Below are 13700 nucleotides of genomic sequence, written 5' to 3'. Positions count from 1 at the left end.
ATTTACCAACTTTAAAAGAATATCAGAGAATTTAAGGAGCCAAATCCGGCACATACTCCGCCTCCGGATACGAACTCTGGTTTAGTCCTTGCCAAGTATCCGCCTGTAGTGGCGAGTTTGCACGCGTTGCCATCGTAAATGGTAAAGCCGTAGATTCCAAGTTCCGTTATACTCTCGTAGGCATCAACGCTGAATCTTCCATCTACAATGTTACGCACAAAGAGAGTTGGTTGAACTGGAGGGGTTATCAGCTTCATCAAAACATACTGGGATAGACCGTCTTTATTCCTTAGTGTGCTCTCCAGTTCTTGACTAGATACTAGTCCCATTCCTCCTTCTCGTTGCGATTTTAAAACATATCTATGAGGATTCTGTATAGCGTCATTTACAATTTCAGCGTTGACGTCAAGGGATGGATCAACCTGCAAAATGTAAGTCTCCTTTACGGCATCTAAAAGTTCCTCATTGTAGGCTTCCCCCTTTACTCTCTTTTTGTGAGAAGCAAGTAGACGATCTATATGTTTTGGGTCACTCCATATCATCTGTCCTCTCTTTGACGAAGCAAGTTGTGCGGGTGCTGATGGAACCTTTACTGCATCGGAGTATTCACAAAGCAAACGTAAACTCCAAGCATCTTTATATGATTCGATGCAACTAGGGTCATACCAAGTTCTGTAATACAATACGCTCACTTCGTAGCAACCCGTAAAGTCTTTTAATGTTGCGGAATCATCAAGTTCATTATTGAGTAGAATAAGCCTTCCAGGTTTCTTTTCTGTATAGTGAGTTGATACTCGTGTAAATCTCACAGATCCATCTTCAACCTCCCATTCATTTACCAAAAGCAACTTCCTCTGCCTCATCAAATTGCATAGTTGCTCAACGGTGAGAACATTTACTAATATTCCATACTCTTCATGGAGATTTTCAGAGACAGAATTGATGTCAAAATAGTTTGACATGTCTTGAGATATAACTAACAATATAGAGACCTTGTGTTTTCCGAATATTGGTGGGTGTTTTTCAATATACAAGTTGTGTGATGCTGCAAGTGTGTCAACATAGAAACGAATCGGGTAATTAGTAACATGTGTTTTTTCCATTTCTGATGTTAAATCCTCCCTCTTTTTAGAATTAGAATTGCCTCTATCGATAATGTGATGTTTAATCATCCTTCTGTGTGTTTTAAAAAGCTGTCCCGACGGATAGGAAAGCGAAGATGCGATTACGTTGACCTCGACTAGTTTCGGTATAGGGTCAATTTTGTGTGTTTTCTCATTACTTTTAAAGGGCATTCTGTCACTATTCAAATCTGTGCCGCTATTGCAAAGACAATGATCGAAATGGCAAAAAGTACAGTGCATGTTTTCCTCATTGCTAGTTTTTGAGTTTGATTGTTGTGCGATTTCTTCAGAATGGAGTATGTAATCAGCTCTGTTAATGTATACTCTAATGTCCTTGTTGTAGTCCCTCCCATTAGGCCCATACACTTCCCTAGATATCTCCAGTAAACCCTTTACAAAAGGATCCACAGAAGTAATTGGCGAGAATAACTCATCCAATTCATCCAAGTGCGAGCACATTTCATCAATTAACTGAGCAAAGATTGGTGTAAACGCTTTACATCTTTCATAAATCCTCAAGGGATACGGTAAGGGAGCCAAGACAAAGTTGATGAATTTTATTCTTCCTCCATAGGCACTGAGGCACGTATTCTCGTCATCTAGCGCATCTTGAGCGTTACTAGCTTGTGTAAGTCCAGACTTTGATATGAAAGAACGTACCGTATCGACAAGAATCCTGCGATTGTCATCATTTACGACGACGGTGGTTTTTTTTGGAAATTTGAAGAGTCCTGTCTCATGTTTTTCTGTTTCTTTTGTGAATGAGGAGAGAAGGTTGAGTAGTTGTTGGTTGAGTGAGGTCATGATGGGAGTAGGTTGAGGACCTGGGAGACATGGAGTGATGTCGGTCAAAAGGACATTCTATCTGGGAGTGGCGTGAGTATATGGTTCTACATGTACTTTGAGAGTCCTGGTAGTAGTGAGAGACTCTGGTTGTTGTGTATGTCAGAGTTAGGGTGACTTGTTGACTGGTGTATGAGGTGGTGAGTATACCCGACATAAGTGTTGTTGAGTGGTGGGTTGGTAGGGTGTCACTGGAAGGTCAATGAAGCAGTGATCGTCACATTGCGCACCAATCTTTCGCCTTTTACTAAAGATTGCCGTGTGGCGTCCGCATAATGCTAATTTCAAATTTTTCTGGTGCTCCGGCGCCTACAATCCTCATCTCTCTACTAGTCTCCTTAGGACTAATACACATAAACATGGAATCTGTTATATCTTAGAAAATAGTGCCGAATGCTACAAGCACGATTGGGATAATACTGTACACGGAAACTGTGAGGAAGGAATCTTCGTCTTCGCCATCATCCTCATCATATTCACCGTCGTCTTCGTCATCGCCGTACTCACCACCCTCTCCTCCGGAGAGTTCGTCAACGGTCTTCTGGTAGCTGCGTTGATCGGTCGGATGCCATCTGTCTGACTTTTTAAAGTACTGTGTGGAGATGTTGATTCCATCTCTAATCAGCAATTTGGCAAGGAGTGGTTCTCCATCCTTCAAGAAGAAGGCAGCTGTGAGGCATGATTCTTTGTTCCTACGCTGCCATACATTTTTCTTTCCATCAGTGACTCTGGTTACCACTGTTCCAGCAAGTGCATTTACAACCATGTATGGATTAGAGCTGGTTGGATGAACAACACTAACGCGGTCTCCTGACATATCAGATGCGATGTTAATTGTGAATCTATAACCGCCTCCTCTGAGAGATGAACCATCTTGGTCAGATTCCGGTAGGTCAGCGAGGTCATCAAGCTTTTCACTGTACTCGTTCTCATCAACTTCTGTCCATTTGTCACCTGACTTTTCATAGTTTCTGGTTGTGAATCGTCCTTCATCATCCTTAACATCCAAGGACAAGACTGTGAGATCATCCTTGGAATGAACGGTGACACCAACGCATTTTTCGGAATCCTCTGCAGCCCATAAATCTTGTGAGCCATCAGTAACTGCAGTGATTTCCGCTTCTTCGCTGACCTCAAAGATCTTCTGGGTAGCTCCAGTTTCCATGGTGGATTTGCTGACGCCAACAACACCAGCGCCATGGTCGTCTTGGCTAATATCCAATGAGTGAAGTCCAGGACCCTGCTTCATAGCTTCGTGTGTCTTATTGAATTCATCCCTAGTAACGGATTCCCATTTGCCTCCCAACTTTTTAAAGTATTTGTTGCCATCACTTCTGGAAGCCTTTGTGACCAAGTGAAGTAGTCTAGGATGTCCACTTCTAAAGTATTCATACACGGATTCGAGGTCCCCAGAATCTGATGACCAGATGTCATTAGGACCATCCACAACAGAAACAATAGACTGACCACTCTTGGCGCTATAATCCTTCTTGGTAACTCCCTCAACATTCTTCTCAGAGACTTTGATCTTGGTTTTATCAGTATTAGCCAGTCCAAGTATAACTCCAGAGGTTCCTTCAATCATCTTCTCCATAGCATCATTGAAGGCCTTCTTGGTGATTGTAGCCCATGCGCCATCCTGTCCCTTGAAGTATTTGCGCAGGTCACCTGAAGATGTTTCAATCTGTACCTGGAACAAGGCAGGGCAGTCATCCCTAGTAGAAAGGGTGGCACCGACAATCTTCTCGTTGCCATCTGCACTCCAAATTTGGGTGTGTCCATCAACGAGGGAAGTAACCCTAACATTAGCCTTTGGATTGTACCTCTTGTTCTTAAGATTCTTGCTAGATTCCCTGGATACAACAACCTTGCTTGACTCTGGATCCTTGCTAATATCAAGGACATATCCCACAGAAGTTTGCTTCATTTCAGCAAGTTGGGAGTCAAAGTCCTCCTTGCTAAAGGTGGTCCAGGCACCATTCTCTCTGCCGTAATACCTCTTTTCGTTACTTCCATGCTTGTCAACGACTAGGTAGAAGAGCGGGCTACGGCTGTTCTTGAGGTGCAAAACTCCAGACTTGAACTTTTCACCAGTGTTGAGTCTGGCAACATCATAGGTTCCGCATGTGACCAAGTTTACAGCAGCGTTACCCTTTGGAGTGTATGTGTAGGTCTTGAGTTCTCCAGCCACTTTCTCGCTGACATCAAAGTAGTCCTCGTCGGGCATGGTGACATCGAGCGTACTGGAGTCGGATGTAGACTTGGTTCCCTTTTTCTTTGCTGCCTCCTTCAAGTCTCTAAGCATAGATTCGTGGCTACTCTGACTGTGATTCCTCCAGCTATTTCCATCTTTGTGTCTGTACACAACAGAACCCTTTCCATTTTCGTCCTGGTAGTTTACCAGCAGGAGCTTGGGACTGTTACCGTCAAAGTAGAGGTAGGCAGAAGAGCACTGCACGCCTTCTTCGCCTTCCCACATCACCTTTCCGTCAAAGGCAAGTGTGGTGGTCGCATTTCCCTCAACGGCCGTGCATTTCACGAGTGATACGCCATCTTCCTTCGTCTTGGTGAGCGTGAATGGCAGTTGGCTAGTCTCGCGCGCAGCGTAGGCTGGGAGACAGAGCCCAAAAATGTAAACCACAGAAAACGCTGTAAATACCCTCATGGCAAGTAGATTTTAAAAAGAAGAACATGAGCTTGTCTACTCCAAGCACGAATGAGGTACAGGAAGAGATCCTTCCAGGAATAAAACCGACTGGAAAATCCCGAAAAGAAACTCCAATTAAAAGGATGGGTTACAAAGTTAAAGAAGCGCGTACTGCCGAGGAAGACTTTAGTGACGCAGTGGGGAGGGTTGGGAATTTGTCTAACCGGACCCCAAAACCGAGCGACAAAATTCGACCAGTAGACATTGGAGATCTGCAAACCTCCGGATGTTAATACCGTAACTGCAAATTTCGCTTCTTCCTGGCAGAAATCGTCCTCCCAGGCCCTCGTTTTCTGGGCCCCGGCTCCCCTGTTGGGGTCGACCAGAATCCCGTTAATACCGCAAGTTGCATTCCTGCACTTTGCCAGCGTCTACATGGAAATTCACGCGACCTCGTTGGTGACTCGCATGGTGGGTTTACCCGTCTGGAGGCTGCAAGCTCCGGATCGTCTCCACAGCCGTTTCTGCTCCATTTTTGGCCGTCCTGTCGGATATTTTAGCTTCCAATGTTGCCGTACTTGCTCTGGAAGCCTGATGGTGCCGGGCGTTCGGCCCTTGCGCTCCTTTGGGTCGGGCCCCCGGGGAATCCTGTTTAGACAGCGTTTAGGTCCTTTACATGCACTTGTCTTGGCGGCTAAATGACTGTTTAGTCAGTCATGCAGATTTTTTCATCCATTTCTAGCGATTCTTGGTCGATCGGCCGCCCGTTGCTTCATTACCTCGACTCTCTCCCATTTCACGACGATATCGCATACCAGAGGACCATTTAGCGTGCATTTGACTTGGAATCTAAAGTTTCCGGAGGAATCCGATGTATAGAGTTGTTCTTTGGGCTCTCAGTTCTCTAGAGACGCGACTACGGTCCAGAGACTGGCCCTAGTGAAAAGGGTGAACTGCTGATCTGTTTATATCCTCGATTAGTGACTCTGCGATATTGTCCGGGACCCTCTCCTCCCCCTATGGACAACGCCAATTCCATCCCTGCATGTTGTCTTTTGTGTCCTCTGGCTGTACTTGTACGTTTACATCTCCTCGGCACTCTATGAAAGTTCATTATGCATGCCTGGGACAAGAGTTTGTTCTTGATAGTCTGAAGCTGAGACTCTTGTAAAGGGGAGTATTGGTCGTCAATTAGTTTCCAGGTCCATTCCTCCATCTGTCGGACTGGAGGTTCTACAGATTATACTCCGACCAAGAGCAGTAACAAGAATAAGCAAGTGATGGAAGTACTCTCAAGACATCTACCTCTATAACAAGACGAGTAAGATGGTATACCAAGAGTTATAGGCTATCTGGCATTCCAGTATATCAACAAGAGAATAGTCTAGAGGGGAGTACTACAGACGAGCAATTAGCCGTGCAAGTAGAGCAGGTCCTTTCCAGACAGCAAGGCCTGTAATTGCGCTCCCGCCTAGTACTCCACTAACTCCTCCACCTATTTTATCTGCATTAGATGTAATGAAATCAAGTATTTGCTGAACAAAGCTCGGTGAATTAGGATCAGTAACTCCATCACCACCCCTTTCACCATTTTTACCGGATGCACCTTCAACTTCTGTTGTTTGCTTTGCTTTATCCTCAAGTTTCTTCTTTAACTCCTTAAGTTTATTGGTAAGTTCGATGTCCTTTAGTTCAGTATTCTCATAAACAATAGTCCAAGTAGATCCTCCGCTCCCTCTGCTATAATATGCATACCTTTTCTGATCAGTACCTCTTTTCTCTAAGCTAACCAAGAGAAGATCATCGAGCGTAAAGTCACCCTCACCATGGCAGTATGCTGTTACACTTTTAACAACCAGATTTTGTGGTATACCTTGTAGAAAGGTGGTATTGTATTTGATATTCTTAACCGCAAAATATTTTTTATTCAGGACGCACTGAGAGAAACTAGTATATTCACTATTTATCTCTTGCTTTGTGACCTGAATTGTTTCGGTACTCCATCCGGAAGTATCTTTATATGTAAAGGTATTAGTATTTCCACCGTTATTGACATTTGTTTGTCCAACATTTATGGTAACAATAGGTAGTTTAGCCTCTAGGAGGTTTAGTATAGCTGCTGTGCCACCACTAAATGGAGATGTTGGTTTACCATCTATGACCGGCTTCCATGTATCAGAATCAATATATTCTCTTTGGTACCAGCTACTGGATGATAGTGGAAGATAAATCAAGAGTGGGATTCCTTCAGAAGTCTGAGGATACCAGTAAACATACACATTCGATATTATACTGGTAAATGTTATTCCAATTTGATCCTTATCTTTATCCTTGAATCCGCAAATAGAGCCACCACCAGAAATATTATGGAAGTAATAGGAATAGTCTCTACCATGGGTGGAAACTCCAATATGCTTGGAAGTACAGCCGGGACAGGTGTAGGATCCTCGAGTATTCTTTGAAATGTCAATTTGATGAGCCCTGTTTCTACTGCAGTTCTGTCTGTCAAGGTTTTGTTTGAGGTTGTCATTGGTTATATTATCCAGTTTACTCCAATTATTTCCACTCCCAGCATACTTATAATAGTTATCTTCATTACCTAGTTTAACAAGTAGGGGATTATTAAATGTCTTATCCAAAGTCCAGTAATAGACACAAACCTCACTATACTTCTTTTCATAAACAGGAGGATCAAAAGGCATCTTTTTGTTATTAGTGCCTTTAGTCGAGAGGACTCTCAGAGAATTTATTCCTCCGCCAGGAGTGTGAGTGTACTTTTCATAGATTTTATGGATTGGAGAAGGCCCAGTGACTTTAATTTGAGTATTTTGATTTGTTGGTGGAGCATTATTTTCTCCGTTGGCGTAGTAGATCCCTCCCGCTGCATTTAGTCTAAGTACAACAAGGTCACTTAACTTGGCACTTATTTCTATAAGTTTTGGGGCAAGTTGACCCTCTTGGCTAACATCTACTCCTTCTCCTTTCCATTTACTGGTAGCCACAAGAGGATCAGTTCTTCTAGAGTAGTCATACTTGTCACTATAAGTCCATTCAAGTCCCACTATTAATGGTACTAGGTTACTCTCATCATATTTTAAATAGTATACGGTTACCCTTTTTTTATACTCACCTCCACCAGGGTCAGGTATATCAACTTGTTTTTCTCCATGATGGTTTATATTTTTAATAGAATAGCCATTGGAGAAGGAATGAGTATATCTCTTGTAGCCACTATTGGGTTTATTATCATCCTTGTGGATGTTTATGTTATTTCTATATTTATCCTGATAGCTCCCATGGTCCTGTACCTTACCAATGTTTATATCAACATATCTTTTTTCAGAATCAGTACATGTTTTTTCTGCACCCATCTATCATCCTCCATCTCGTAACAACTATGGCCCATGGTACACCCATCTACCAGATTATCCTCCAATCATCCTTTCATAATCCTCACTATTCACCCATTGTAGTACTCCATTAATGTCTCAACTGGTGTGAGCAGAATGGGCAGTATGGATGAATGATGGTAACTATGTAAAGAAGAGACAATAGGCGTGACAAAAGACTATAGGTCTAAACAATGGGTAGTCCAACTAGATGTTGTGAAGGAGTATCATTTCAGGAACTTTAGATTCTCTACAGAGACTTATGCATGTTAAATCTAACAGAGGGAGAACGTGACAAATCTAATCACCCGAAAAGTAGCTTGCATAAAGCCCAAATGCATGATGAATTCGCGGCTACTTTCTCCAGCTAGACCATCTATCCAGCTTCCGCAATCTTGTCTCCATCACTCTGCTAGTGGTAATTCGCCAGAGCTTGACAAGAGACACTCAGTAGCATGTATATTTGGCCTCCAAATGGACGAATCCTCGACTCTCTTTAGGCCATTTATTCGCCATTGGCATTCCCAGACATTCTACATACTCACCACGTTCGCATGCTCGTCATTCTCCGGACCCATCGAGAATAACAGCGAGGATTCCACAAGGACTTGGAGTCCGGACGTAAAAGATGGAGCAGAAACGGAACACAGAGACGTTGCCTGGGGAGAGCGGAGAGTAGCCTGTTTGCAGTAGAGCAAAATCAGGGCATCTTCACGCCTACTATAGACCCATTATAACCTATAAACCTCGTGAATTACGGAAATTTGCGTGCAATAGACTGCAGGGCCAGAAAAACAGCCACGAGTACTTCTCGACGTTGCACCGCCGCTGTGAACCACAACTGCCGCGAATCTCCGGGATATTCATCCCATGTACCGAAAAATATGACCAAAATGGCACAAGTTTGGCCCGTTGCGGAGATAGATACGATGTCTTGGCCTGGGGAGATTCTGGCCGATTTTGGGTAAAATTTTTGGACATGCGCCGCCAGTTGATTTTAAGTCGAGAGCGAAAATTTTGCAAAAGGAGACCTGAATAAGCGCGTAAAAGCTCTCTATTAGGGCCCCATTTGTTCCACTGCTATGCACATTTGATGGTCGAGGTTGGACGCGAGAATCTCTAGGCTCTAGAGATGATAAGGGCGAGCTATTCTTGGGGAAGAGACGAAAAGAACTCATAAATTCCCACTTTTGAATAAATCTTGGCTATCGTCGGAAATTTGACATGGCTGAAACAACTAGTATATTCGACTCGGTTCCATCAAACTTGCCAAAGTTTGTACGACCATCGAGTCCCCCAAAGTACTTTGGAATCGACTTTGACGAGACCTTTCACGCCCTCAAAGAAGATGGGCTGGAAAGGAATGTAAAGGCCTTTGCACAAGTTAAAAAGGGAGGCTACACACCGTTTTTCTGCACAGGTAAGAATGCAATGCCTTGAACGGGGCGACAGTCCGGGAGCCTAAGGAAGAGCTATGGCGAGTATACAGAGTGTAGGAGCATGTGTACTCATCAGATTCTTGCGACTGGAGGAAGAGCAGGAGTGATGATCACTGAGTATGGCAAATAGGGGAGTGTATGAGATGGTAGGAGTGGAGTAATCATAGCTAGGAATATCTGTGGAGTATCCATAGATGGTAGAATGCCCTCCATACGGCTACACAGTGAACTAGTTGTGAGGGAGGATGAATGATAGTCTGTAGAGAAATTACTATACGGTGCTACATTGAGACATTTAAGCTGGGAAGCCAAAAAGGAAACAGCATTATGAATGTCTCAACAAGGCATAGATATCAAATACAAATGCCCAAAGAATAGCAAAAAAGGAACAAAGAGTACAAGTTCACGAATACAATGTAGACATAGCGGGTTTACTGCATCATTGAGAGAGCTATACTACAAAGAATATCCATATTACAAAGAATGTAAGCACCATCCTGGAACGTATCTGATTAAGAATTTAAAGTACAGTGGAGAAGACCTTAAGGATGAGAATGGATATACTAATCTTATCGATGAAAACGATAGAGTACAAGAGGTATCCACATACTACGCTGATGAATATGACAATGACAAGGAAATAAAGAAGCCGCTTCTACTCAGGATAAAATATGAAACTGGAGAAAAATGGTACTCTAATGCGGATGCAGATAAGGAAGAACAAGATGAAGAAGGGGAGGAGGAGAAACTACCTGCAAATACTAGATGGAGGAATATACCAGATGGACATAACTTTTACAGTGGACTTACTCCAACCCCAACATTTAAAAGTGAATTAGACAAGCTCACTTGCAAACTCCACAATCTTCATCATGTTGATATCTCTAAGGGTGCTACTTACTCTTGTCCTGTTTGTGGAAAATACACTGTTACAGTTACTATTGAACCAGAGAAGAATGGTGTCAAAGAGTATATCAAATACAGACATTATTATACTACGAACCCAGACTCCGTTAGATATGACAATACTGATCTTGAATGGAGACATGAAGGGAGTGGTGACTATGATAAAACATTTTCACTTGACAAAAATACTCCTCATCTCACAGTATACTACTTGGATGTAGACAAGAGTCGCAGAAGGATACCCCTGCTCATGGAGGTAACCACTTTTGGTACGGAAGTTCTTGTTTGTAATAGTGGAATAAAAGATAACAGTAAGTGGAGTATGATAATGCCTAAAACCCCTTCTGACAACGGCTTTAAACTTCCTCCAGAGGAACTTAAGGAAAAGCTTCAAGAGATAAGATCTAAACTTTTCCAATCAGCAGAGATAGATGTTACTAAAGATAACCATCCCAACCAGTACTATAATGGTGAAGAAAGTCCTGATGAAGGACAAGGACCAAGCTCTGATGAAGAAGAGGAAGGTAATGATCCTTCTAGTGAAGTTGAAGCTATCGTAGAGCTCGGTGAAGAACTATTGGAAGCGATTGATCCCTTTATTGAGCTTGGACTAGCTGGATCAGCTATAGCTAGTGCATTTGGACCTGCTGCCGTCGGTACAGCCCTTCAACTGGCTAATAAGATTATTTGTCCTGCTAATAAATCTCTTGAAGCTGAGCCATCTCCTGACTTATCTGACCAGGTTCCTGATACAGAGTCTGAGAGCAAGATTCTCCTACAAGGTACTCCTGTGGAAGAAATGGATAGTAATAAAAACGGAGGTCAACATTTTCTCCCTCTTGAACTTGATGGATTTCCCGGTCTTACCGTTACTGATGTTACTGAAGCTAGTGAGGAAGCTGCCCTTCCTTTTCAACCTGTCCACTCTGAAGGATATCCTATTCATTCTGTTTCTATTGATCCACTTCTTCTTACACCTGCTGTTCAAGGATCTCCTATTGTTGAGGTACCTACGGTATATCTTGATTCACCTCCTCTTCCTATCTCTACTACTGGATTTCCAGTAGTAGGTGGCTATAGGGATAGTGCTACTCTTGCTAGTCAAGAAGGTGGTTTTGCTCCTCAATCCTTACCTGAGGAACAAGTTGCTAGGTCCAGCGCTCCTTTTGGATTTATAGGTGGTTCTAATTTGAAATATACTACAGAGGAGACCGAACGGGAGTTATATTCTGTTGGAATCGATGCTCCTTTTACCTTTACTACTCAAGTTGCCGAAGCTTCTGCTCAACCTCAAACTTCTGTCCAACAAGCTGTTGCTCAAGCTCAAAAGGTCTCAGACCCTATTCCTGGATCTCTTCCTCGTGAAACTCCTCCAGACCATCATGACTCTAATAATCCTTTTTGGACTATTGAAAAGACTATCCCTACTGTCTCTTCTGTTCTAGGTACTTCTGCCTTGGCTTGCTTTGCAGGATGGAAACTTTATAATCGCTATAAGGGAGATCCTTGGGTTAGAGATGGATATCCTCACTTGTGAACTCATCCATAAATAGGACATACTCAGGAAGGATTTATGAATGGACCTTATGACCATCTGATACACCTTTCAGTTATCACCGTACAACTTGATATCCTCTGTCCCAGATACCGTAAAATTCCGTCGCTAGAATCTCGCGCAACTTATGAATCCAATTCACATGGCTCATCTATTCGCCTCGCTTATTCAATACCTTGCATTTCATTCATTTATACAGCACCCACATTAACATTTAGGGAGATCGGTTGATCATGCCATGGGTTTGGTTGGTAATCGCTTTGTCGAAAAGACAAACTACAGAGGTTACCCTGGTGTTTATAACACTGGTGCAGTTGTATATGATGAAAATGGTAATGTAATATATTCACGATCATTTTCCAAGGAGTTTATTAAAGCAGTTTGCGAATCTGTGACTAGACGCAATTCTCCAAATAACCTGGTTTTATTCACCAAGGACAGTCACTACTCGCCTATCGGAGTTGACGAAAACTTTTCCAGGGTTCTTAGGAGCAGAGATATCCCAACGCCGGAAGTCAAGACACTAGAGGAACTTTTAAACACTGATATTGTGATGATGACAATAATTTGCGACAAGGTAGAATTTCCAGGCTTCCACGAGGGTGTAGATTACATCAAGAAGCTGGACCTTCCGGGTTACTATGATCTTAATCCGGCTGGTGTGACAAAGGCCATTGGTGTCAAGAAACTTATGGAACACTATGGCGTTCCTCCACATGACTGCGGATTCATTGGAGATGGTGATAATGATACGGAGATTATGGATCTCTCGGGTTTATCATTTGCGGTTGCCAACGCACCAGACTTTGTCAAGAAACATGCCAAATGGGTTATGGATAAATCATACAACGAGGGGGCAGTAGCTCAAGCACTGGAGCTTGTCTACGGACCATTTTAACAAATTTAAATTTACATTATCCATACTAAAATGCCTGTTGCTGGCATGTGAGATTGTGGACTATTCAGTTCCCTGTGCAGTAAACTTTCCAATGACTGGACGAAAGAGGTAGGTTGGAATCCATCCATTCGGACTCCTGTCCTTGAAAATGACGCCTCTTCTCATGAATGCAAACGGTCCACAGCTATTCCAGCAAATCTACATCTAAATGTTAATTCTTCCAGTTTCTGACCTGGGCGTTGTAATAGGTGAATGTTCCGTCCTTGGACGGGATCTTCCACGTAATATCACCAAAGTCAGAGTACCAGTAACCTGTGAACATGAGCAAGCAGAAGCAGAAATTACCCGTGATTCCGGAAGATGTGATCAACGATCCGTCCTCAAAAAACTGAATTTCCTCAACGTCTGTGGATCTGAAGAGAGAGTTTTAGGGTAACAAAGACTTGCCTATCAGAGTAGTTTGAGTTGTAGCGGCAATTTATTGTCCATTTTGCGTGTCTGAGTGGGTGTCTGGAGGTGACTGCCTTTTTCCGATTTTCGAGGGCGTTGTTATAGATTCCTGCGATTTTCTGACGTATGCTAGTGAATTTTGCCTTTATGCTGCCGATAGCATTGTTTATCTTTCTGATTACGTAGTTTTTCAAGAGTTTTTTCGTGTACCTAACCGCCTGCTCCTCTAGGTGCGCGTTTACTCTGTCTATAATGTCACTACTTATGAGAGCATAGTGTATATTGCTGGAAATTACAGCATTTAGTGGTCCTTGTACCAAAATGTGTGACTTTGGTGTGCTACCTGCGATTCCATGACGTAGCGACGGAATAGGCACAGTTCTATGAATTGATAGACAAAATGTAAAAGAGACTAGGAAATTACAAAGGGGCAGAATCATCTGCGGATT

At 42.9% G+C, this 13700-nt stretch overlaps 5 protein-coding genes across 5 annotated transcripts; 1 reads left to right on the top strand and 4 right to left on the bottom strand.

The window, feature by feature from the left end:
* Positions 1–11: 11 nt before the first annotated feature.
* BEWA_031740 (glutathione synthetase, putative) lies at positions 12–1928 on the bottom strand (the record flags this gene model as incomplete). Its single annotated transcript, XM_004829930.1, has 1 exon — positions 12–1928. One exon carries the CDS (start codon positions 1926–1928, stop codon positions 12–14), a length of 1917 nt encoding a protein of 638 aa, XP_004829987.1.
* A 415-nt stretch (positions 1929–2343) lies between these two features.
* On the bottom strand, positions 2344–4632 carry BEWA_031730 (hypothetical protein; the record flags this gene model as incomplete). The annotated part of the gene is made up of 1 exon (XM_004829929.1): positions 2344–4632. One exon carries the CDS (start codon positions 4630–4632, stop codon positions 2344–2346), a length of 2289 nt encoding a protein of 762 aa, XP_004829986.1.
* A 1379-nt stretch (positions 4633–6011) lies between these two features.
* Positions 6012–7985, bottom strand: BEWA_031720 (hypothetical protein; the record flags this gene model as incomplete). The annotated part of the gene is made up of 1 exon (XM_004829928.1): positions 6012–7985. One exon carries the CDS (start codon positions 7983–7985, stop codon positions 6012–6014), a length of 1974 nt encoding a protein of 657 aa, XP_004829985.1.
* A 1102-nt stretch (positions 7986–9087) lies between these two features.
* On the top strand, positions 9088–12801 carry BEWA_031710 (haloacid dehalogenase-like hydrolase family member protein; the record flags this gene model as incomplete). Its single annotated transcript, XM_004829927.1, has 2 exons — positions 9088–9423; positions 12122–12801. Exons 1-2 carry the CDS (start codon positions 9228–9230, stop codon positions 12799–12801), a joined length of 876 nt encoding a protein of 291 aa, XP_004829984.1. The 5' UTR covers positions 9088–9227.
* Positions 12793–13700, bottom strand: BEWA_031700 (signal peptide-containing protein). Its single transcript, XM_004829926.1, has 3 exons — positions 13249–13700; positions 13034–13214; positions 12793–12999 (listed from the first exon to the last, which is right to left on the bottom strand). The coding sequence occupies exons 1-3, from the start codon at positions 13689–13691 to the stop codon at positions 12862–12864; spliced, it is 762 nt and encodes a 253-aa protein (XP_004829983.1). The 5' UTR covers positions 13692–13700; the 3' UTR covers positions 12793–12861.

This window comes from Theileria equi, chromosome 1 (genome assembly GCF_000342415.1).
Source record: "Theileria equi strain WA chromosome 1, complete sequence".
NCBI lineage: Eukaryota > Apicomplexa > Aconoidasida > Piroplasmida > Theileriidae > Theileria > Theileria equi.
The sequence above is the reverse complement of the archived record's forward strand: the minus strand, read 5'-3'. Positions and strand labels throughout refer to the sequence as shown.